The 22,414-nt window shown below is 45.1% G+C and overlaps 1 protein-coding gene across 1 annotated transcript; it reads left to right on the top strand.

Moving 5' to 3' along the window:
- Nucleotides 1-1,467: 1,467 nt before the first annotated feature.
- On the top strand, nt 1,468-2,112 carry LOC125536079 (uncharacterized). Its single transcript, XM_048699205.2, has 2 exons — nt 1,468-1,833; nt 1,944-2,112. Exons 1-2 carry the CDS (start codon nt 1,495-1,497, stop codon nt 2,031-2,033), a joined length of 429 nt encoding a protein of 142 aa, XP_048555162.2. The 5' UTR covers nt 1,468-1,494; the 3' UTR covers nt 2,034-2,112.
- The last annotated feature ends 20,302 nt before the right edge of the window (nt 2,113-22,414 follow it).

Below are 22,414 nucleotides of genomic sequence, written 5' to 3'. Positions count from 1 at the left end.
CAACAAATATATGGTAGGTACTTCACAAAAAAAACTCATTTCGGGCACTCGAAAAATGGAAAATGAATTTTCCGTGCAAAGAAAATGAAAACTCCCTTTGGCAACATCGTTTGGAATTCAAGATGCACGCTTGTGCACAATATGAGATCATTTGAACAAACTATGCCATGAATGTGGCCATAAGATTGATCATTTGGCTTGAAAGCCATGAATCTTCAAGCATGATAGCTCATTTCTGAGAACACTTTTTTTAAATAAATTGTCGTATTACAACTTTATTATTTTTCCTGGAAACTTGGTCACATATAATGACACAATGCAAAGGTTTTCCAATTTTTTATTTTTTTGATTTTTTTATTCCCGTTTCAAAATGCGATCAAAACGGCGGGCTTGACCGTTCCTAGCTAGTGGTTGAATCTTGGAAAAAAATTCATGTTTCTCTGATTAAATAGATACTTATGTACCTAGAAATGATTTTTGGAAAAAATAAAGAGCAAATTATGAGGCAGCTGCAGTTCAACTTTGACCCGGTTCCTATTAAATCAGTGGGAATTTGTCTTTTTCACCAGAGGTGGATCAAAACTTTTGACACCCAACCATTTTGTCAATTGTGCATTAAATATGGCCTAGTATTTTAGAAAATTGATTTGGTCCAATTTTGCAACAAATATATGGTAGGTCATACACAAAAAAAAACTCATTTCGAGCACTCGAAAAATGGAAAATGAATTTTCCGTGCAAAGAAAATAAAAACTCCCTTAGGCAACATTGTTTGGAATTACAAGATGCACCCTTGTGCACAATATGAGATCATCTAAACAAATATTTGGTAGGTATTTTACAAAAAAACTCATTTTGAGAACTAAAAAGTGAAAAGTGGTTTTTTTTGAAAAACTTATCTTTGATTTCGACCAATTTAGATGGTCATAAGGGCTTTGAATTGTTTAGTGCGTTCTGATTGGTCCATAGACATATCAAGCGAATCATGGATTATACACTGTCGGATGCTCGAGGATCCAACGGCAGTCATCAACAACAACCCTAGCTCTGTTCTCGTGGTTATTTTGCAGATGGAGAGAGAGCTTGAGATGGAGAGAGAGCTTGTCTCCTTCCTTCCTCCAGCTCCCTCCAGATCGAGGAAGCTGGAGCTCGCCGCCGTCCATGGCCTCCCCCACGCCCTGCTGCTCCGCCTGCTCCTCCTCCCTCGAAGCCTCCCGTGCGCCATTGCCGATTTCCCAAACCAGACCGCCTCCCCGGTTCATTCCTTCCTCCCCTCCCACCCACCCGCCTCGGAGCCGCCACCCAACTCGTATGATGATAGAGATTCCCTTCTGTTTCGCCCGCCAGTGTCACGGGACAAGTAAAACTGGTGGTCACACACAGCACAGCGACCACACAATTGATCGAGCTCGAGCCAGCGAAGAGAAAAGCGCTCACTCCCACGAGGCCGGCCAGCTATGCATGCACACAGGTGCCGACCACGACCGCACCAGCATGGCCAAGTGGGATCCCACCTACCCGCGCTCCAAGCAGCGGTCAACCCCGCCCCGCCGCAGCCTCGCGATGCGCCGCAAGCGCTTGTCCCGCCGCGTCGTGTCGGGGCTCTCCGCCAGAGACTCCAGCGCGTCCGGAGCGGATCTGGAGCTGGCGGCGCCCAAGCGGCGGCGCAGCATCGACGGGTCCACGGACTGGAGGGCCGGGCTGCTGCTGCCGACCACCACCACAGCCTCCTCCTCCTCCGTGCGGAAGGGCAACGGCGGCCACGCGCGTGCGAAGCGGGGCGCGCGGCTCGACGAGGCCGGCGTCGCGCACTTCCTCACCGCGCTGGAGCGGGTAAGCTAATACGCTGGCCGTCTCTCTGTCACTCCATTTCTGTACCTCAATTTCGATCACCTCGGCTAATGATGTGTTGGTTGGTTGCGCGTGCGTGCGTGCGCGCTCAGACGTGGAACAAGACGGTGGCGGGCGCGTCGAGGATGTTCGTGGAGAGGCACCGGAGCAGCCACATGCAGCTCATCAGCGACATGGTCTAGCAGATGAGATCACCCAAGCTGCCGCCCGTCCACCCGCCTCGACGCCGCCATTGCCGTTGGATGTTCAGTTTCTATCTATGAACAAGTATGCGTCACTTTTTCTTTTTGTTTGACCAAACTCAAGTCCCCTTTCTAAAACTGCAACCAAGCAGTACTTGCTACTGGAATAATCCCATGAATGAATTCTTTGTTGTGGTCAACTCTTTCTTGTCTCTCTACTAGGATTCATGCACCAAGCCCAGAGTTATAATTTTGTGTCAGGCTTCTAGTAAATCAGGCTCTACTCTGTCCAATAGCAAGTTGGATAGCACATGTAGTTAATTGCACAGACATATGGATTTTGGTTCATTTTGTACGTATGTTTGTTTGTTCATGCTTACGACTTTCGCTAAAACACGTTGGATGCCCAATTCCTATGGTGAACCTTTTGGTTCAAGCAAGAAAACTCATGTTCCCTTTCTATGACCGAAGCCAAGTTGTACCCACTACTGGCATAATACGATGGATTCATTCTTTGTGTGTGGTCAATTCTTGTCTGTATACTAGCATTCGTGCGAGAACATGAATGTTGTGTAGGCTGCTGTGCTGTACTACCAGTAAACTACTTTGTACTCTCTCCAACTGAAAGCTGGGTAGCCTTGCAATTAATTGTACAGACATGCATATGATTTTTGGTTCAATTTGTATGTATGTATATGCTTAAGACTTTGACTAAAACTAGTTGGATGTTCAGTTCCCCATGAAGGTGACCAATCCCTAGCAGTGCCCATTGGCCCTTCCTGTTAATTTCACCTCCTGTGATTTTAATCTTTGTTTCTTGCTTTCCACAGCAACCAAGTTCTCTTAACAGCGGGACATCTGAGTTCGTCATGGTGATGGCAGCTGACATGGAGCCGCTCGAAATCTCCTCGACCTCTCGTCATGTTTCTTGCGGATGGCAAGGTAGAAATTCTGTCCATATACATCATACTAATGCTAATTAATTTATATGTTGTAGCTTGCGCGATATGGTCATAGCAGTAACTGTTAAGCTCGTAATTCTGTATGTTGTCTTCAAGTTTTCTCTAATATAGATTTCTCAAATCTCTCTTTGAACTTCTCTAATGAAAAATGGTGCTAACTGTTAAAGCTCTTCGTGGTGACATGTTTCTTTTACCACTACAATAATATATTAGCACTCAAGGACTGTTTGAGTGATAGGCTGTTCATACTATTAGAGAAGTGAAATGATTAAGCTATTGCTTTCCCCAACAACAAAAAATAAACACGGCAGTTGAACAACGTGTATCCCTTCACTTGGAAGCCTATGAAACTTTCTGTAGCAGCAGTGCAGCACACTTTATATATATGTATGAGGCTGGGTAGTTCAATCTACTTTACTTCCTAACTCATTCATATATATGATGGAAATTGTGCAGGTTCCATGGTGCCAAGTGGCCTTTGGCCATCTTGAACTGGGACTCCAGCAACAAGTAGATGTTGCTGCCACACTCAATATTTTAAGTTGTTTTCTTTTTCTTTTTGGAGAGATGTTAATCACCCAGTTTCCCTGTTAATAACCTGAGAACACTTGCTTCCTCCCCAACCCTCGCCCCAGCCTCCCGCAGCTGGCTTGCTGCGTGGTTGTCGCTGTAGGAGATAATTAGATTTTTGGGACTCTATTTCTATGCTCCGCACGATACCATTTTGGATATTGATTGGACACGCTTTATATAAAACGATTTATATTGTACATTGCTTTGCCTAACTTGTAGGAGTATACATGAAACCATACTTGTCAAATATCGATACTTGTCAAATATCGAGTACCATAGCTGAATAATAACGTCTTGTTTTCTGTTCACTGAATCAAAATTCTTCTCTCTTTTTACGATCAGTCCATCTTACATCCATCAATAAGAAAAACACTTATCTTCATATTAGGATTATTATTTTCTTGTCTGCATTATTATAATGTACATATGCTTTTCTGTTCACTGAATCACAATTCTTCACTCTTTTTACCATCAATCCATCTTCTTACAGTTGCATGTTTTTTGGCTGTCCAGATGACCAAGCACAAGGAGGAAGCAGCTGCTCATCACTGAGGACAAGTAACTCCAACAGGTTGACGCCGTAGATTCATAGTGTACCTTCTTTATGCCCATCCAGTTCTGTGATTTGTGTCTTGAAACCCAAAAACCCCATGCCCATGTGGGAGCTGAACCATAGTTTTTTGCTTGTGGAAAATAATATCCTTGGCTGAATCGACTTGAGGTGGTTTCTTCAAAATTCTTGGAAATGATTTGGTAGTTTCTTTCGGCGAGGAATTGTTTCATACTGAAGTTTACTGGTACATGTGTGGTTTGCTACTGTTGCTTCGTTTGGGTTGGGTTGGTTCCAGCGGGGAGATGTGCACACACACTGGTAGCATGAGCTAGCAGCCATGATTGCCAGCCAGCCACCACCATGTAAATGTAATAAATGTGTGGCCTATCTAGTGTGCTGCTGATAGAAATATAGATGTGTGGCCTATCTAGTGTGCTGCTGATAATCTGTTTTTACCTCACTTGGCAGGCACCATAATCTGTTTTTCCTCACTGTACTATAGGAATAAATGTGTGGCCTATCTAGTGTGCTGCTGATAGAAATATAGATGGAAGATTTGTTGACCAGTTAAATTGAGCTTATTGTCAATTCTGCTTATAAGCTATGTTTGATGCTGCCTACAGGTTCTTATTCTTCTTCTTTTTTTGCATAGGTGAAGTATGAAGTGTGAAGCTGTGAAGCCTATCAGCAAGAGTAGCATATTATGTATTGTAATATTAGGCAAAGTGTAATATTAGTCAGAGTAGCAAATTATGTATTGTAATATTTAGTGTTGTTTTGGATGAATTTCATTTGCTCTATAATCTGTTTGAAATATTGACTGTGTATATAATTTCAATACCTATGAAATGGAAACCTGACCAGGGGGACCCACTTATGAAAATTGGTTGACAAATTTTGAAATTTCTGATGTGTGGGTCCAACTGTGATATCAACATGACAAGTGGGACCAATATGACCAGTGGGACCAGCGTAAAAATAATGTGGCTAAAAATAGAAAATTAATAGTAATGGCCCAGAAATTAAAAAGGCCGAATAGTTGGGCCTATAGCTGACCAAAATTAATAAGAAAAAAATATATAAAAAGGTTGAATTGTTGGGCTCGGCCCATGTAAAACATCGAACTGGACCGGGCTGAATCTTATCAACGACCTTTTCAATTGGTCGCACTTTTGCACGTCAGATTGACACGTCGGATCCTATGTGGCCCGGTTAGAGAGCTAGCGACCAAAACAGAAGGTCATAGAATCAACGACCTTTTGTTTTGGTCATGGAATTCCACGACCTTCTCACAGAGAAGGTCGTTAATTTCAGTTTACGACTGCCAGCTTTTGACCTTCTATTATTGGTCACAAAAAGGTCACAAATAAAAACAATGACCTTTCAGTGACCAATAGTGATGGTCGCAAGTTGACATATTTCTTGTAGTGTCCGCTGACAGCTTTTACAATATGACATCACGTTTGTCCGGTCATAATCTCAAACCGTTTTTCGTCGGCCGCTCCACGTTTCGAGACGCGGTTGCCATTGGCACATCTTGTCGAAGCAGATATCGTGCCCCCTTATTACTGGATTCTCATCAATATGGGCGTGGGTGACCCAACCGTGCCGTTTTGCACGGCACTTGGGAATAGGCGAGTTCAAGGCGAGTGGGGAGACTCTTGATATTCACGGCCTTTATAAGGGGATAGGGATTACCTACCTTCATCCCCACCTCAGCTCCTCCTCAGTCCTTCCGTCCCTGAGCTCCAGTGCCCAAGCTTCTAGCTTTTCCCTCAACCGAGAAAGCACTCCAAAAATGTCCGGATCCGGAGCTGGGGGTAAGTGGATGGCCTCCTCCGTTAAGAAAAAGGATATCAAGGTGCTCCGGGAGGCTGGATATCTGGCCAAGGAGATCGCTCACTGACTCCCGGATAAGGGACAGATCGTCCCTACTCCAGAGCCCCACGAGAGGGTTGTTTTTCTCACACATTTCTTCCGTCGGCTGGGTTTCCCTATCCACCCCTTCGTCCGTGGACTGATGTTTTACTACGGGCTAGAATTCCATGACCTAGCCCCCAACTTCATCCTCAACATCACGGCATTCATTATCGTGTGCGAGGCCTTCCTCCGCATCCCGCCTTATTTCTGCCTATGGTTGAAGACCTTCAACATGAAGCCGAAGGTGGTGAGCAGCAAACAAGCAGAATGCGGAGCCTCCATGGTGGGCAAGATGCCCAACGTTACCTGGCCCGAAGGCTCGTTCGTGGAGATGGTGAAAGGGTGGCAATCGGATGGTTCTATATCACTGAGCCGCGCGACGCCAACTGGGTGGTGGCCCTCGAATTCAGATCTGGATTCCCGATGCGGCTCACCTCCTGGCCAGAGAGGGGCCTAACCTGGGGTCCTTCAGACGAGCTGACTGGGCCCCATACGTGTGTCCAGAACATGATGGATAGGAAGATCAAGCTCGTCAATGTGGTCTAGGTCATGCTCATTCGCCGGGTCCTTCCGTGCCAACGCCGCACTTGCTATCTGTGGGAGTATGATCCGGCCAAGCACCAGACGCTACAAGAGCTCTTCGGCACAACACACGAAGAAATCTGGAAAGTGCTCTTCAAGGCCGGCGAGACGCCACAGCCCACGACTGAGGATCGCGGGCTTAGCTTAAAATGCCAGGCTAACCCGGTAAGCTCTTCTAATGTTTTTAGGCGTACCTTTTACTAGCATATTTTGAGAAAAATCCTAAGCCTTCCTACCCATGTTTTCAGGCCTGGATCAAGATAACGGAGGGGATTAACAGTCCAGCTCCGCTGCCCGAGGACCAAGAATTCCCATTGTTGAAGAAAATGCTTTTTCCAGCACCTTATGAGGTGCCAGGGAATATGGCCAAGAAAGCGGCCAAAGGGGCCAAGAAGGGCCCTCACCTAAAAGGCGCTCCGGACATGATGTCCGAAGACGAAACTTCCTCTTCGTCTGCTGAAGACGGTGACGAAGAGGAAGAAGAAAGCGAGCCCCCACCTGAAGTGGGAAGGAAGAAGAGAGCGGCCTCCACAAATCCGGAGGCGAAAGCGCCTAAAAGGGTTAGAGGCTCCCACACGGATAACTCTGTGTGGGATGTTGACAGCAGTCCGGAGCGACCTCGCCGGAGCAAGCCTCATGCCGCCTCGTAAGTACCAGGATATACCTTAAACCATGTTATTGCAGTCCAGCACATGATGGCTCCCCGCGATCCTCGTCAGAGGGATCGCTAGACTCAAAGGAGATGGCTAGCATGTCTCCGCCACCTGCTCATTCCGACTCTCCCGAGGGTGACGACGAGGGGGTGTTGCAAAAGACCTTCCGCGACCAGGGGGCTTCCGGAGATCGTCGGGGTGGTGCCCCAGGTCGATTCCTCAACTGCCGGACGCATGGGGGAAAAAGCCCCTGCGAGGGCTGGTGACAGGGGCCGGGTTCCCTTCGGGCCTGAGCCAGATACCATTCCGGAGACCTATGCGGCTCCAGAGTCCAGTGAACGGCATGCTCCGAAAGGAGGGAATGTGCCTGTTCCGTCGGTGACCTCTATCCAACTAGAGGCACTGGATAACCTGCTGGAGGCGCTACGAGGCGCCTCTATTGTGGATGCACACCGCGCTGTAATAGAGAATGTACAGTTCGTGAAAAGCGGACTGACCGAAGCCTGCACTAGCCTTCTATCAGGCTTTCAGGTAAGTAATGCGTTTGTAGGAAGAATATCATAGTATAGACTGTAGCCCCTGATGCTCTGTTTGGTGTTCGGAAAGAAAAGGCCGAACAGAGGATCAAAAATAAATATCGCAGGAGTCAAACATAAGTTGTCTTGGTGAATAAACAGGTGTCGCTGCAGGCTGCCACCGCTCATGCTGCAGAGGTCTCCAGACTGAATCGGAAATTGGAGCGGGCCGAGGAAGAGCTCAGCCTCGTAAAGAAGCAGCTAGAGGATAGCCAAGGTATGTGTTGTCCTGCTAGTACCTTTTAAGAAAAAAATAAAAAGTCCGTCCAGACTGAGTTGTCATGAACGTTATTAGGGGCCACGACCGAGGTGGGAGCCCTCAAGAAGGTGTTGGCCGAGGCCGAGGACAAAGCGGCCAAGGAACGTGCCGCGTGCGAGAAGCACGAGGCCCAGGTCGGCGAGGCGCAGCAACAGCTCCAGGACGCGATCAAGAGATTTGTGTCCGTGGAGTGCGATTGTAAGGCGCAAGAGTCCGAACTGGCGAAGGCCCGCCGAAGCGCACAGGATGCACGAGCCAAAGCCCAAAATGCCCTCCAGAAAATTCAGGCACCCAAGGAGATTGCGGTGGGTAATTCTTTCACCGTGCAAAGCAAGTATGTAAAAGAAACGTTCCTTATACTTATCCGAATTCGGGTTTTCTAGGGGCGTTTACGGATCTGCCATGCAGTATATAGGATGATGCCGAGCATTACAGAGCCGAAGAAGGGATGTCTACGGAGAAGCTATTCTGGTCCCAGTATCTTGGACCTGAACATCCGTTGCCCTTCATCGACCAGCTGAAGCAGTTGGTCGAGCTGCACAAGTAGGCGGACCTAGCCATGAAGGACTTGATAGTCCGGCTATGGCCTGCCGATCCTGTACCTAGCAGCTATTTCAGACTTGTTAAGGGGCTTGTAAATGCCTGTCCGCGGCTCAAAACCGTGAAGCGGTTGGTCTGCATTGAAGGTGCGCGTATGGCCTTTGCCCGCGTCAAGACTCATTGGGCAAAGCTGGATGCCAAGAAGCTGATGACCGAGGGGCCGCCAGAGGGCAAGGAGCATCGTCAACCCGAGCTCTATTTTCATGGCGTCCTAGAGGGGTCCCTCCTTGTGGCGGAACAATGTTCGAAGGATATCATTTTCCCATGAGAACATTTTTATTATCCCGTCCTCTAATATGGAACAATGATGTTATGTATTATAATGCTTGTGATTTACATTTTACCTCCTGTGCGGCCATTTATGAAATCTGAGGGTTGACCAGCCGTCGGCTTCTGCCCCATGTAAATAGTATGGGGGTGTTCGGGATAAATCTAAACACTCTTTACTCCACATTCTGGTCCTTAAAGGAGGAGTTTAGCGCAACGAACAAGGCAATCAGACTATGCGGCCTTTACCGCCCTCACTTAGCCATAGGAGTTTGACAATTAAAAAAGTTGGCGAAGCCCCTGGTATTCGGAAGGCTGAACTAGGGGCGTTATACACGCCTAATTGGAGGGACCGATTCTTCACACGAAGCGGAAAAAAATCTCTAACGATTTGGAACCTCTCGAACAGCTAACTGGCTCTCGCCGCATCATGACAGTCAGTCTTCGGCTTTCTCTACTGAGGTGCTCGTCCGGAAGAACCGAGACACAATTGCAGTAGTTCTCCCTTTACTACCCTAGCCGATATAGCGGAACGTAAGGTAGTAAGCACAGGAGCCGGGCAACCCAACTATTGACCAAAGACATGATTCGGAGCCCATGCATATAATGCTATAAGTTTGGGGTGCCGAACTATACTGAAAAAGTGTTCGGACTTTTATTGCCGTGCAACGGGGTGTAATGAAGCCCCTGGCGCAGTAATATGTACCATAGTGTACGTATGTAATATATAATATACACAAAGGCGAGGAAACAGGAAAAATTAAGTAATAAGCTGACGTCACCATTTATTCACCATTGTGATGTAATTAGTACGTCGAGGCGTACTTTGTGCGAGTAATGCGATAAGCAAGTAAAGCTATTTAACATGTCGCAACCAAGGGCGAGCTACGTGCTGGTATGTAAAAAAGTATGGCAATCGTTTAATAGACACCACTTGGGGATTCCCTTGTATGCCAGAGCTTCTTGTCTCCTTCGTGTGTTCTGTAAGCGGGTCGTCCATATAGACCTCGAAAAGAGAAAAGACCCATGATAATAAAAAGATAAAATAAAGGCGTGCGAATCCTAGGGTCGGTCAAGCCGCACTATGGATCGCGAGCGAGTTATGCCTCCGTCAGTACCCATGAGGTTTTGAGTGCGTAATTATGTACGCGCGGCACGGATGCCCCTTTCCTCATCGGGGCTGGGACAGAGGCCGAATTTACTAATTCAGCTCTTGATGAACCGAGCTTCCCTTTTGCAGTGTAGTCCAGACCTTCTTGACGATGTCCAGGGTTTCGGCGGCCGGATTATGGTGCCGCTTGAGAAGGCCGCTCTATACTTCTGCTGCTAGGGCTGCGTTATGCTCCTCTGTGCGGAGGGAACATTCTGTGTTTCCATTTACTGTAATGACGCCGCGTGGACTGGGCATCTTGAGCTTGAGATAAGCATAATGCGGCACCGCGTTGAATTTAGTGAACGCGGTTCGTCCCAGCATTGCGTGGTAGCCGCTGCGGAAGGGGACGATATCGAAGATTAGCTCTTCGCTTTGGAAGTTATCCGGGAAACCGAAGACCACCTCCAGCGTGATCGAGCCCGTACAACGGGCTTCTACGCCTGGTACAACTCCTTTAAAGGTAGTTGTCGTGGGCTTGATTCGTGAGGGATTAATGCATATACTGTATCCTGATAGAGCAGGTTGAGGCTGCTAACACCATCCATTAGGACTCGTGTCATGTGAAATCCATCGATGATTGGGTCAAGTACCAATGCGGCCGAACCGCCATGACGGATGCTAGTTGGATGATCACTACGATCGAAGGTGATCGAGAATGACGACCATGGGTTGAACTTTGGGGTGACTGGCTCTACCGTGTAAACGTCCCTAAGTGCGTGCTTGCGCTCCCTTTTGGGGATGTGCGTAGCATATATCATGTTCACCGTTTTGACTTGTGGCGGGAATTTCTTCTTCCCCCAGTGTTCGGCTGCCAGGGCTCCTCATCTTCGTCCTTGCTCTGTGATTCCCCTCCCTTGTTTCCGCTATTTACCTTGCTGGCTTGCTTAAAGACCTAGCAATCTCTGTTAGTATGGTTGGCCGGTTTGTTTGGGGTGCCATGTATCTGGCAAGGACGATTGAGTATGCAGTCCAAGCTGGATGGTCCTCCACCGTTCTTTTATAGGGCTTCTTTCGCAGGTCGGAATGGGAGCCGCTGAATCCGGTGTGAACTGTGGTGTCATCGGTGTTATCGCCATTGCTTCAGCGTTTGTGTCTGTTGCACCGGAGCTTGCTGGTGCTATTTTTGGCCTCGGAGGGGCCTGCTTTGTTGGTTGTGTTTGTACTGCGAGCCAGCCAACTATCTTCTCCTGCACAAAAGCGGGTCATAAGTGCTATGACGGCTGCCATAGACCTTGGCTTTTCCTGGTCGAGGTGGCGGGCTAGCCATTCGTCACGGATGCTGTGTTTAAAGGCCGCTAGGGCTTCGGCATCCGGACAGTCAACGATCTGGCTCTTTTTGGTTAGGAAGCTAGTACAGAATTTTCTGGCTGATTCTCTGGGTTGTTGAACTATGTGGTTTAGGTCATCGGCATCGGGTGGCCGGACATATGTACCTTGAAAGTTGTCGAGGAAGGCTTCTTCCAAGACCTCCTAGCTGCCAATGGAATTTTCAGGCAGGTTGTTCAGCCAGTGGCGAGCTGGTCCTTTGAGCTTTAATGGGAGGTATTTGATAGCGTGGAGGTCATCTCCTCGGGCCATGTGGATGTGGAGAATAAAATCTTCAACCCACACTGCGGGATCGGTTGTTCCGTCGTATGATTCAATATTGATGGGTTTGAACCCCTCGGGGAATTCGTGATCCAGCACCTCATCTGTGAAGTACAGAGGGTGTGCGGCGCCTCTATATTGGGCCGTGTCACAGCGCACCTCCGATGAAGTTCTTCTATGGTTATTGGCCCGAATGTGACTAGGTTTGTCATGTCCGAATAGGTAGCCATCGTCCCGAGTCGGGAAGCGTCCTCGTGATCCGTAGATTGATCTGGTATGTCCTCCTCTGCTGTCTAGATCCCGCCGAAGGTCGTGTGTATGGTCCCGAACTATTCCATCCCTATTTTTGTGAAGCGGTGGGGCGAGCTGTTGTTCGGCCTGAGTTGCCGCTTTATCCCGACCGTGGGGTGGTCGGTCCACCGTACTATCCTGACCACATGGTGGTCGGTCCACATTGCATGAGGGCGGTATGGGATCCGGTGCTTCCTCATCGAACTGAGGTAGCAGTCTGTGCTTCGGGTAACTCTTGACTGGGCTCTCGAGGCCGTATTCTTCGGCTGCCAGGACATCAATCCACCTATAGATGAGCAGGTCTTGATCGGCCTAGAGCTGCTGCTGCTTCCTTTTTAGGCTTCTGGCAGTAGCTATTAGCTGGCGCTTGAAGCGTTCCTGCTCTAGGGGTGTCTCAGGTATGATGAAATCCTCGCTACCGAGGCTCTCCTAATCTCCGGAGACTGGACGATAACTATCATCATCGGAGTTATTGGGCGTGGCCTGTTTATCAGGGTCATCTTGCCGGTTGTCTTGTTCCTCCTGTTCGGACGTAGCTCCAACAGGGTCTTTATTTTTTTCGGCGTCGCCCGGAGTACCATTTTCTCCGGTGCCAGTGTTGTCATCTTTTGAGCGACAAGTCTTAGAGTGGCGTTTTGGGCGCCGACGCTTGGACTGTGTCTCAGAAGGTTTATTCGTGACTGGATCCCTTTTGTCATCGTCGCTAGCTTCTGTAGGTGTGTTGATCATGTACACATCGTATGAAGAGGTGGCTGTCCAAGGTCCAGTAAATGGCGGGTTTTGGCCTTGTTCCTGGTCGACATTGTCATTCATATCGTCGATGTTTTCGGAGCCGTAATCGAGAACGTCGGTTAAGTCATCGACAGTGGCTATGAAGTGGGCGGCGGGTGGGAAACAAAATTTCCCATCATCAGCCTCTAGCTCGAACCGAACATAGTTCGGCGGTCAGTCCTTCTCCAAGGACAAGTTCTGTAAAGAGTTTAGCACATCACTCAAGGGTGAGTGCAGGAAGATGTCTGCGGTGCTAAATTTGAAAATCGATAACCGATCCAGCTCGGTGTCCGCAGGCGTGCCCGGTCCGGGACTCATAGCCGGAGATGAATCCGAAGTTCTATTGGCGAAAATATCGCGAGGTGTCGAGTCTGTGTGCGGCTCCAACGCTGAGGACTCTGTGGCTTTGGGTGGCATGATTTGCTCCGGCTCTAAGGCCATTGCAGCAATAGGGACCATCCGCTGGATGTGATCTAATGAAAGATTTAAGTCATGTTCATCGGAGCGAGGGGGAGCGATCCCTGCAGTCTCAAATCCATTGAAGATCAAGTCTCCACAGATATCCGCGATGTAGTTCAAGCTTCCAAATCTGACCTGGTGGCCAGGGGCGTAGCTATCGATCTGCTCCAGATGGCCGAGCGAGTTGGCCCGTAGTACGAAGTCACCGAACACGAAAATCTGTCCGGGGAGGAAGGTTTCTCCTTGGACATCGTCGCTATAGACGATGAAGGGGCCATCGAACCTTTTGTCGACGGCACAATGGAACTCTCAATGAAAGCAGCAATGTCAGTGTCAAAACCGGCGGATCTCGAGTAGGTGGTCCCGAACTATGCGTCTAGGATCGATGGTAATAGGAGACAGGGGACACAATGTTTACCCAGGTTCGGGCCCTCTCTATGGAGGTAATACCCTATGTCCTGCTTGATTGATATTGATGAATATGGGTGTTACAAGAGTTGATCTACCACGAGAACGTAATAGCTAAACCCTAGAAGCCTAGCATGTATGACTATGGTAATGAATATATCCTTTCCAGACTATCCCCTCCGGTTTATATAGACACCGAGGGGATCTAGGGTTTACATAGAGTCGGTTACATAAGAAGGAATCTTCATACTCGATCGCGAAGATTGCCTTCCACGCCAAGGAGAGTCCAATCCGGACACAGGTACAATCTTCGGCCTTCATGTCTTCACAGCCCATTAGTCCGGCCCAATAGATAACAGGCCGGACGCGCGAGGACCCCTTTGTCCAGGACTCCCTCAGCGGGCCGACGAGCAGGTCCTAGGCGGCGGCGGCGTGGTCCCTGCGGCGGCGGCGGTGATCGAGACCCCCCTTTTCCTGAACCAGATCGGGATCGATGGGGGGGTGGAGGAGAGACGTGGGGGAGTGGGAGGGGGCGAGTGTGGGAGGTGAGGGGTGCTAGGGTTTGGGGGTGAGTGGATAAGGGGGAGTGGGGGAGTGGCCGGCTGGGCCTGGTGGGTTGGCCCAGTGGGGCTGATGGCCTGCTGGGTCGGAGCCCAGGGGAGTGGGGGTTCTTCCCTTTTTTTATTTGTTTGTTTTCTATTTTTATTTCTTTTCTTTTATTTTTTATTCTTTTCTATTTTATTTATTTTAGAGCATTTTAGTATTTTCTAAAATGAGTTTCCTCCACTATTATTACTAGTGAAATATGTGGCACCAACCGAACATTTTTGTTTAGACGTTTGAAAACTTTTGATGTTTGAAAATATTTAAATTTTGAATTTGAAAAGTTTCGAACCGACGCGAGATCAAACAGTGACGGAGGTGACGTGGCATCATTAGCAGAGTTTTACTGTCGCTTAATTATCTGGGTGTTACAACTTGGCACTATGTCAATAGGTTAGTACCAACAAATGATATAAAATGATCATAAAATATCCAAGATTGATAATATAACAGCATGGAACAATCAAAAATTATAGATACGTTCTCATAGTCGCTCGAATTTGTCGATAACCAGGGATATGGCTAATCGTGACTAGTTTTTAATACTCTATAGAGTTTTGCACACTTTACCCACTAGACTCAACCCGAAGGTTGAGGCGAAGTCTGTCAGAAGAAGTCACCTCCACCCACAGGCAGCCGGTACACATACTCATATCTACATATGCTAGCTTGCCTAGGCGAGGATCTCACAACCTAGTCAACTAAGGCGGAGCCCATTTAGCTAGTGGTTGTGCATGGAAGATACTAGTCACTAAGTCTGTCTGATCTTTTTGAACCTGGGCGGCAGTCCACTTACATCCAGAGAGTATAAACCATGATGTTCTTGAAACAACCCAACAATACCAATTCCGCCTAGAGGTGAATTAAATCCTTAATTACTACTCATTTTTTTATAAATATAATCCTCACATAAGCTCAATGTATACATGAACCAACCCCATCTACTAGCATAGCAAAGCTACAACTACCATGATCTGCATTGACGGGAGATAGCTCAACCACAAAGCACAATAATATAGTATTCCTATACATGCATAAATTTATAGTGTGGTATATACTACATGCATAGAAAACAATAGGTAAAGGATGATCAACATGTAACTTGCCTTGGTTTTGGTTCAAAAAGTCACACTCCTGACAATAGTTTGCGTCGAACTCCAGACAATCTACACAAGCATGCAATCAACAAATGAATCACCGAAACTCCAATAAAACCAACATCAAGAAATCATTTTAAAACTCAAACAATAGTAGCATAAAATCTTGTACAGATATCTACAATGCACTACGCTCACAACACGAAAAGAAACACTCAACTCCGACCAACGGTTTGAAAGTTATGTCCTCCAGAAGGTTAATTTTGAACATGAACGAATTAAAATTTCAAAAGTGTAAACATGTGAAATTTGGGTACTGTGATAAAGTACAGGTTTTTGTGAGTTCATAGGAAAAAGAATGACCTAATTTGGATTTGTAGACTAAAAGATATAGCTAATTAAACTTTTAGTTGAGAAACTGAAATAAAAACAAAACCAATAGAAAACTCCTGGGCTGGTTCCTGTGCGGCACTGTAGAGATCACCATGTGGAGTGCCAGATCGGTCGAAGGCTCCTGCACGCGCGTGCTCACCAAAATAGAGGAAAACAGCGGCGGCGGGTCGGGCGGCAGCGGCTCTCCGACGAAGGTGAGGTGATGGGTCGAGGCGGCGGACGACTACGGTCAAGATGGTGGTGATAACGGCGTCGCGGGTGTCCTCTGTACGCGACAGTGGCGATGTGAATGTGGGGTCCTTTGGCGGCATCGGGCGTGCTTGTTCCTCACGCGCAGCTGCATTTTCGGCCACGCAAAGAAGTCAGGGAAGTGCGGCTTCGAGAGGGTGATCAAAGGAAACAAGCAGCGCGGCTGGGGGCGTCCTTGCGGCGACAGCAATGACCGGCAAAGACGGCGGCAGCTGAAGCTCCATGGCAAGATCGAAATGCCTAGCAGAGGCCGTATAGACGAGGGCGATTGGGAAAAAAAGGTTTCGGTAGGGTTCCCTAGGGGTTTGGCTCGCGTGCGGGGTTCCTGGAGGTTGTGGGTCAGGTAGGGCACTGGGTCTAGTCGGGCTCAGCCTCGGCGTGGGTGCGTGCGTGCGGTGGTGTCCGTTCGGCTTGTGGAAGGAGAGGAACAGGGGCGCAGGGTACACCCGTCAGCGGATGGAGGCGGGGGCGTTGGGAGCAGCCGTGCATGCCACTTCGGGCGAAGTGGGCTGCGACGACGGGGGTTGCTGGGCCACGAGCGTGGGGCGCTGGGGTGCTGGGCTGCAGCGCTGCATGCTAGCTTCTTTCTTTTAAAAAAACAAAAAACAAAGCAACTGTTATAGAACTATATCTTGCTAGAAATAAATAGTAGAATAATTTCTAAAAACAAAATAAATCATAGTAAAAATATATATTACCAATATAGACTACAGGAACACTGGTTCCAAAGCTAATGCAATTTTGGAAATTTATGTGATGCAATAGGATACACAAACAACAATAAAAGACTAAAACAAATAATTTGGAGTTTATAAAGTTGACAAAATATATCAAATGAACCCCAAATAATATTCCTGGCATTATGAACATTTCTAAAACAAGGGAGAAGTCTTGTTATCTCCACTCCAATAAATTGCCTTTAGTTGCATAATGAAAAGAATATTTCAAAAAACAAATAATGGGAAAAAATATGAGATTCATATGAATGATGTATTAACATCCTAATTTAGGAAAATTGGGATGTTACAAAAAGAGTATTAGAGAGCAGAATGAACTACAGAGTGATTCACACAAACCTACTACAGCAAGCAAAACTATGCAATCATTAGCCTCATATAAACTATATTGTAAGTCTCATGCAGTAATAGTTGGTTAATAGACTTCAATAGCTTTAGGCAGACTTTGCCAAAGTAATGAAATGATATGGCATTTAATTATGTCAACTAATAGTTATAACCCTACACGAGGCATCATTTTTTGGGCATTTCATTAACTGAGGACAAATAAAGCAATTGAAAAGACAAAATTAACTATGCCTGAAACAAAAAAGCAATTGAACTGTTGAGTTGGCAACATCATTCATATACTTGGCCTAGCTACATTTGAATCAACTGATGTATCATCTATATAATGGAACAAGTAATGTAACATTGTTTGCCCCCTATGAAGTATCTCGACTAGTATGTAGTCAAGATCCTAGTAATGATAGGGAGGCTAATGATGTGAACATGCATTTGGTTACGACATTTATGACATCTAGAACTCTACCATAATAGTAAGGAGTTTCTCACTGTTCACTAATATAAGATGTTTTACATATTTAAATGTAGACTACATTTGTACTGAAATGGGTGAATAGACACATTATAATGTGTCTATATACATGTGATTTACAAAAAGTTAGAAGATTTTATAGTAGTGACTAGAGATAGTACTAATCTGTGGCCCAATGACTCGTTACAGGTGAAGACCCCTACGCAAGCACAATGTCAGACAAATAGGATGTCCTGACTATAATACAGTGACTTACCATAACTGGTTGTACAGGTTCAGCGCTACTCCTCCTTCTCTTGCAAGGCTCCTTCTTAACCACTTGCAGTTGTAAATCCTGAATCTTTGCTTCATTGACCCCTTCTACATGGTGACACAAACTATTTATTGGTCTACTGACATGGAAGATAAATATGCATACTTTCAAGTCTATGAACAACACCAAAGCATGAGTTTATAACAAAACGACACCACATAATGAAACATGCCACATCTCTTGCACATGCTCAAATAAGCATTTACTATGTGTGCGCTATGTAAAAACTAGGCGTACCTTCGAACTAGACCTCCAGGTATGCTTGGAGAGCCTAGTTTAGTGTACGGGCAAACCTTTATGTCACCTATGAGTTATACAAGCCCCCACTCCTGTAGCGTTAGTGTTTAAATTGTTGACAAGCTCTGTTAGGTCAAGAATAGCAATTCATCAGAGCAATCAGTTCTAGTATGACTAGATGATACAAACAAGAAATTGAAAACATGTGTGAGCAAATCTTGCACAACACCAAATTACATATCAAGAAAACAAGCATAGAAGGAGGCCTAAAGACCATCACTTGACTGAACAGATTTACGAGGCATTTAAGCATCATGTGGAACGTATGAACTAACATCAACATTGCATATTTCATATTCTATAATGAAATGTACAATGTATTAGGTTATGCCATGTATGATGCCTAAATCTACACTATAGCAGGCGGGAGTGATTCATCATTGCACGCATAATTGAATTGCAGGTTAAGGGTCAGTTCTATTCCACCTTTTGAGATCTTATTGTAAAAATAAGCCATAAAAGATGTAAAGAACTCGTTTTGAGTTATGGGAATGGGATTAACTTAATTCCACCACCAATTCCTTCAAATGAGAAAAAACTTGGGGATGCTTCCTATGGAAGCTTGATACGTCCATTTTGCATCATGTTTTTCTACTGTTATTTATAATGTTTTTATGCACTATATAACTTTGTGGACTAATTATAATGCCTTTTCTCTCATAATATGCAAGGTTTACACAAAAGGGGAGAATACCTGCAGCTAGAATTCTGGACCTGAAAAAGCTATGTCAGAGATACCAATTCTGCACATCTCCAAATGAGCTGAAATTTGATGGAGAATTATAATTATTTTGGAATGTATAGTAAATATTGGAGAAAATAACTACCAGAGTGGGCACCCAGGTGACCACAAGGCACCAGGGCGTGCCAGCCCCTCCAGGCGCGCCTTGGTGGGTAGTGGACCACCTGGCCCACTTGGTGGGTAGCGACCATATTTTGGTACATAAGGTCTTTTGACCTAAAAAAATAAAGAGAGGACTTTCAAGACGGAGCACCGCCGTCTCGAGGCGGAACTAGGGTAGGAGCACTTTCGCCCTCCAGCGGAGCGATTCTGCCAGGGGAACTTCCCTCCCAGATGGGGAAAACAAAGCCATCATCATCACCAACAACCCTCTCATCTTTGGCAGGCCAATCTTCCTCAACATCTTCAATAGCACCATCTCATCGCAAACCCTAGTTCATCTGTTGTGAGCAATCGTTGTATCAAAACCTCATATTGGTACCTGGTAGTGTTGATTACATCTTGTAGTTGACGCTAGATGGTTTATTTGGTGGAAGATTATATGTTCGGATCCATTATGATATTTACTACTCCTATGATCTTGAGCATGAATATTATTTGTGAGTAGTTTCCCTTGTTCTTGAGGCCACGGGAGAAGTCATGTTGCAAGTAATCATGTGAATTTGGTATTCCTTCGATATTTTGATGATATGTATGTTGTGACTCCCTTAGTGGTTTTATGTGAACATTGACTACATGTCTCTTTGCCATATTTGAGCCTACGGGAATTCATTGTGGAGTAGTTATTAGATGATGGGTTGCTAGAGTGACAAAAGCTTAAACCCTAGTTTATGCGCTATTCCATAAGGGGCTGGTTTGGATCCATATGTTTAATGTTATGGTTAGATTTTATCTTAATACTTCTTTCATAGTCGCGGATGCTTGCAAGGGGGCTAATCATAAGTTTGAGGCTTGTTCAATTAAGTACATCACCCAAGCACTGTTCCACCCACATATCAAAATATCAAAGTAGCGAACATGAATCAAACCAACATGGTGAAAGTGATTAGATAAAATTTCCATGTGTTCTCAAGAACGTTTTACTTATTATCTGAGACCGTTCCGGCATGTCCCTTGCTACAAAAAGGATTGGGCTACCTTTCTGTACTTATTGCAACTATTGTTACTTGTTACTTGTTACAAATTATCTTGCTATCAAACAACCTGTTACCGACAATTTCAATGCTTGCAGAAATTACCTTGTTGAAAACCACTTGTCATTTCCTTCTACTCCTCGTTGGGTTCTACACTCTTATTGAATGGGACTACGATTGATACCCTATACTTTTGAGTCATCAAGACTCTTTTCTGGTGTCGTTGCCATGGAGTGAAGCGCTCTTGGTAAGTAGAAATTGGTAAGGAAAAACTTATACTATGTGCTGAACTTTACTGTCACTTGTTACTATGGAAAACAATTCTTTGAGGGCTTCGTTCAGGGTATCTTATCCTCGACCGGAAACACAAAGAGTTTCCCCTCAACATACTGCACCTACTGAAAATATTATTTATGAAATTCCTTCGGGTATGATAGAGCAACTGCTAGCTAATCCTTATGCACGCGACGGAACAAAGCATCCCAATATGCATTTGATACATGTGGATGAAATTTTTGGATTATTTAAGCTCGCAGGTTTACCCAGAGATGAAATTAATAAGAAGGCTTTCCCTTTATCTTTGGGGAGAGAAGCATTCACATGGTATAGGCTATGCGATGATATTGGATTGAGGAATTGGAATTTCACCAAAAGTTTTATCTTATGCACCTAGTTCATCGTGATCAGAATTATATATATATAATTTTTGGCTTCGTGAGGGAGAAAGCATCGCTCTAGCTTGGGGGAGGCTGAAGTCTTATATTCATGCCCCAATCATGAGCTCTAATCAGAAATTATTATTCAGAATTTTTATGCTCGGCTTTCTCGTAATGATCAATCCATGCACGATACTTCCTGTGCTGGTTCTTTTATGAAGAAGACTTTTGAATTCAGGTGGGTTCTTTTAGAAAGAATTAAGTGCAACTGTGAATATTGGGAACTCGACGAAGTTAAAGAGTTAGGTATTTAAGCTCGAGTTTGATTGTGCTAAATCTTTTATGAATACTGATGCTTTTCACAAGTTTAGCACTAAATATGGAGTTGACTCTGAGATACTAGCCTCTTTTTGTGAATCATTTGCTACCCATGTTGATCTCCCTAAGGAGAAGTGGTTTAAATATCATCCCCCTATTAAATAAGAAATTAAAGAACCAGTTATAGTTAAAGATGAAACTATCATTTACAATGTTGATCTAGTTGTTCCTACTGCTTATATTGAAAAAACACCTTTCCCTATTAAGATAAAGGAACATGCTAAGGTGCCAACAGTGGTTCGCAAAAGTAATATTAAATCACCTAAACCCTCTAAACAAATTAAAGTAGAACCTAGTGTTGCTATGGTTAAAGATCTCTTGGTCAAAAATATTGATGGGCATGTTATTTACTTCTGTGATGAAGCTGCTAGAATTGCCAAACCCAACACTAAAGATAAGAACAAGCATGTTGTTGGCATGCATGTTGTCTCAGTTAAAATAGGGTATCATTCCTATCATGGTTTATGTGATTTGGGTGCTAGTGTGAGTGCTATTCCTTTTACCTTGTACCAAGAAATTATGGATGATATAGCAGTCGCTGAAATAGAAGACATAGATGTCACTATTAAACTTGCTAATAGATATACCATCACACCACTTGGGATTGTTAGAGATGTTGAAGTCTTCTGTGGGAAAATAAAATACCCTACTGATTTTCTAGTTATTGGTTCCCCACAAGATGGGTTTTGTCCCATATATTTTGGTAGACCTTTCTTGAACACTGTCAATGCTAAGAGAGATTGCAATAAAGAAATAGTCAGTGTCAATTTTGGTGTTGTGTCTCATGAGTTTAATTTCTCTAAGTTTCATAGACAACCTCATGATAAAGAATTACCTAGTAAGGATGAAATAATTCATCTTTCTTCTATTGTCATACCTCCTACTGATACACTAGAACAATATTTGCTGGACCATGAAAATGATATGCACTTTCGTGAAAGAAATGAAATAGGTAAAATATTCTTTGAACAATAACCAATCCTTAAACAAAATTTGCCTATTGAAACTCTAGGAGGTCCTCCTCGACCTAAAGGTGATCCTTTGTTTGAATTAAAGCAATTGTCTGACACTCTGAAGTATGCTTATATTGATGAGAAAAAGATATATCATGTTATTATTAGTGCTAACCTTTCAGAACACGAAGAACAAAGATTATTAAAAAAATTGAGGAAGCACTGTGCTGCTATTGGATATAATCTTGATGATCATTAGGGCATTAGTCCCACTCTCTATCAACACAGGATTAATATGGAACCTGGTGCTAAAACCATTGTCGATCACCAACGACGTTTGAATCCTAAGATGAAAGAAGTGGTAAGAACTAAAATACTAAAAATTCTGGAAGCAGGTATA

This window comes from Triticum urartu, chromosome 2A, assembly GCF_056163025.1.
Source record: "Triticum urartu cultivar PI428250 chromosome 2A, HENAU_Tu73, whole genome shotgun sequence".
NCBI classification, from domain to species: domain Eukaryota; kingdom Viridiplantae; phylum Streptophyta; class Magnoliopsida; order Poales; family Poaceae; genus Triticum; species Triticum urartu.
Note: the sequence above shows the minus strand (reverse complement) of the source record. Positions and strands in the feature narration are given on the sequence as shown.

What these genes read in the sequence shown, in the direction of transcription:
- LOC125536079 (XM_048699205.2), top strand. Translation starts at nt 1,495, where the DNA reads ATGGCCAAGTGGGATCCCACCTACCCGCGCTCCAAGCAGCGGTCAACC. An exon ending in TCCTCACCGCGCTGGAGCGG is followed by an intron (nt 1,834 to 1,943) that starts GTAAGCTAATAC and finishes GTGCGCGCTCAG; the next exon opens with ACGTGGAACAAGACGGTGGC.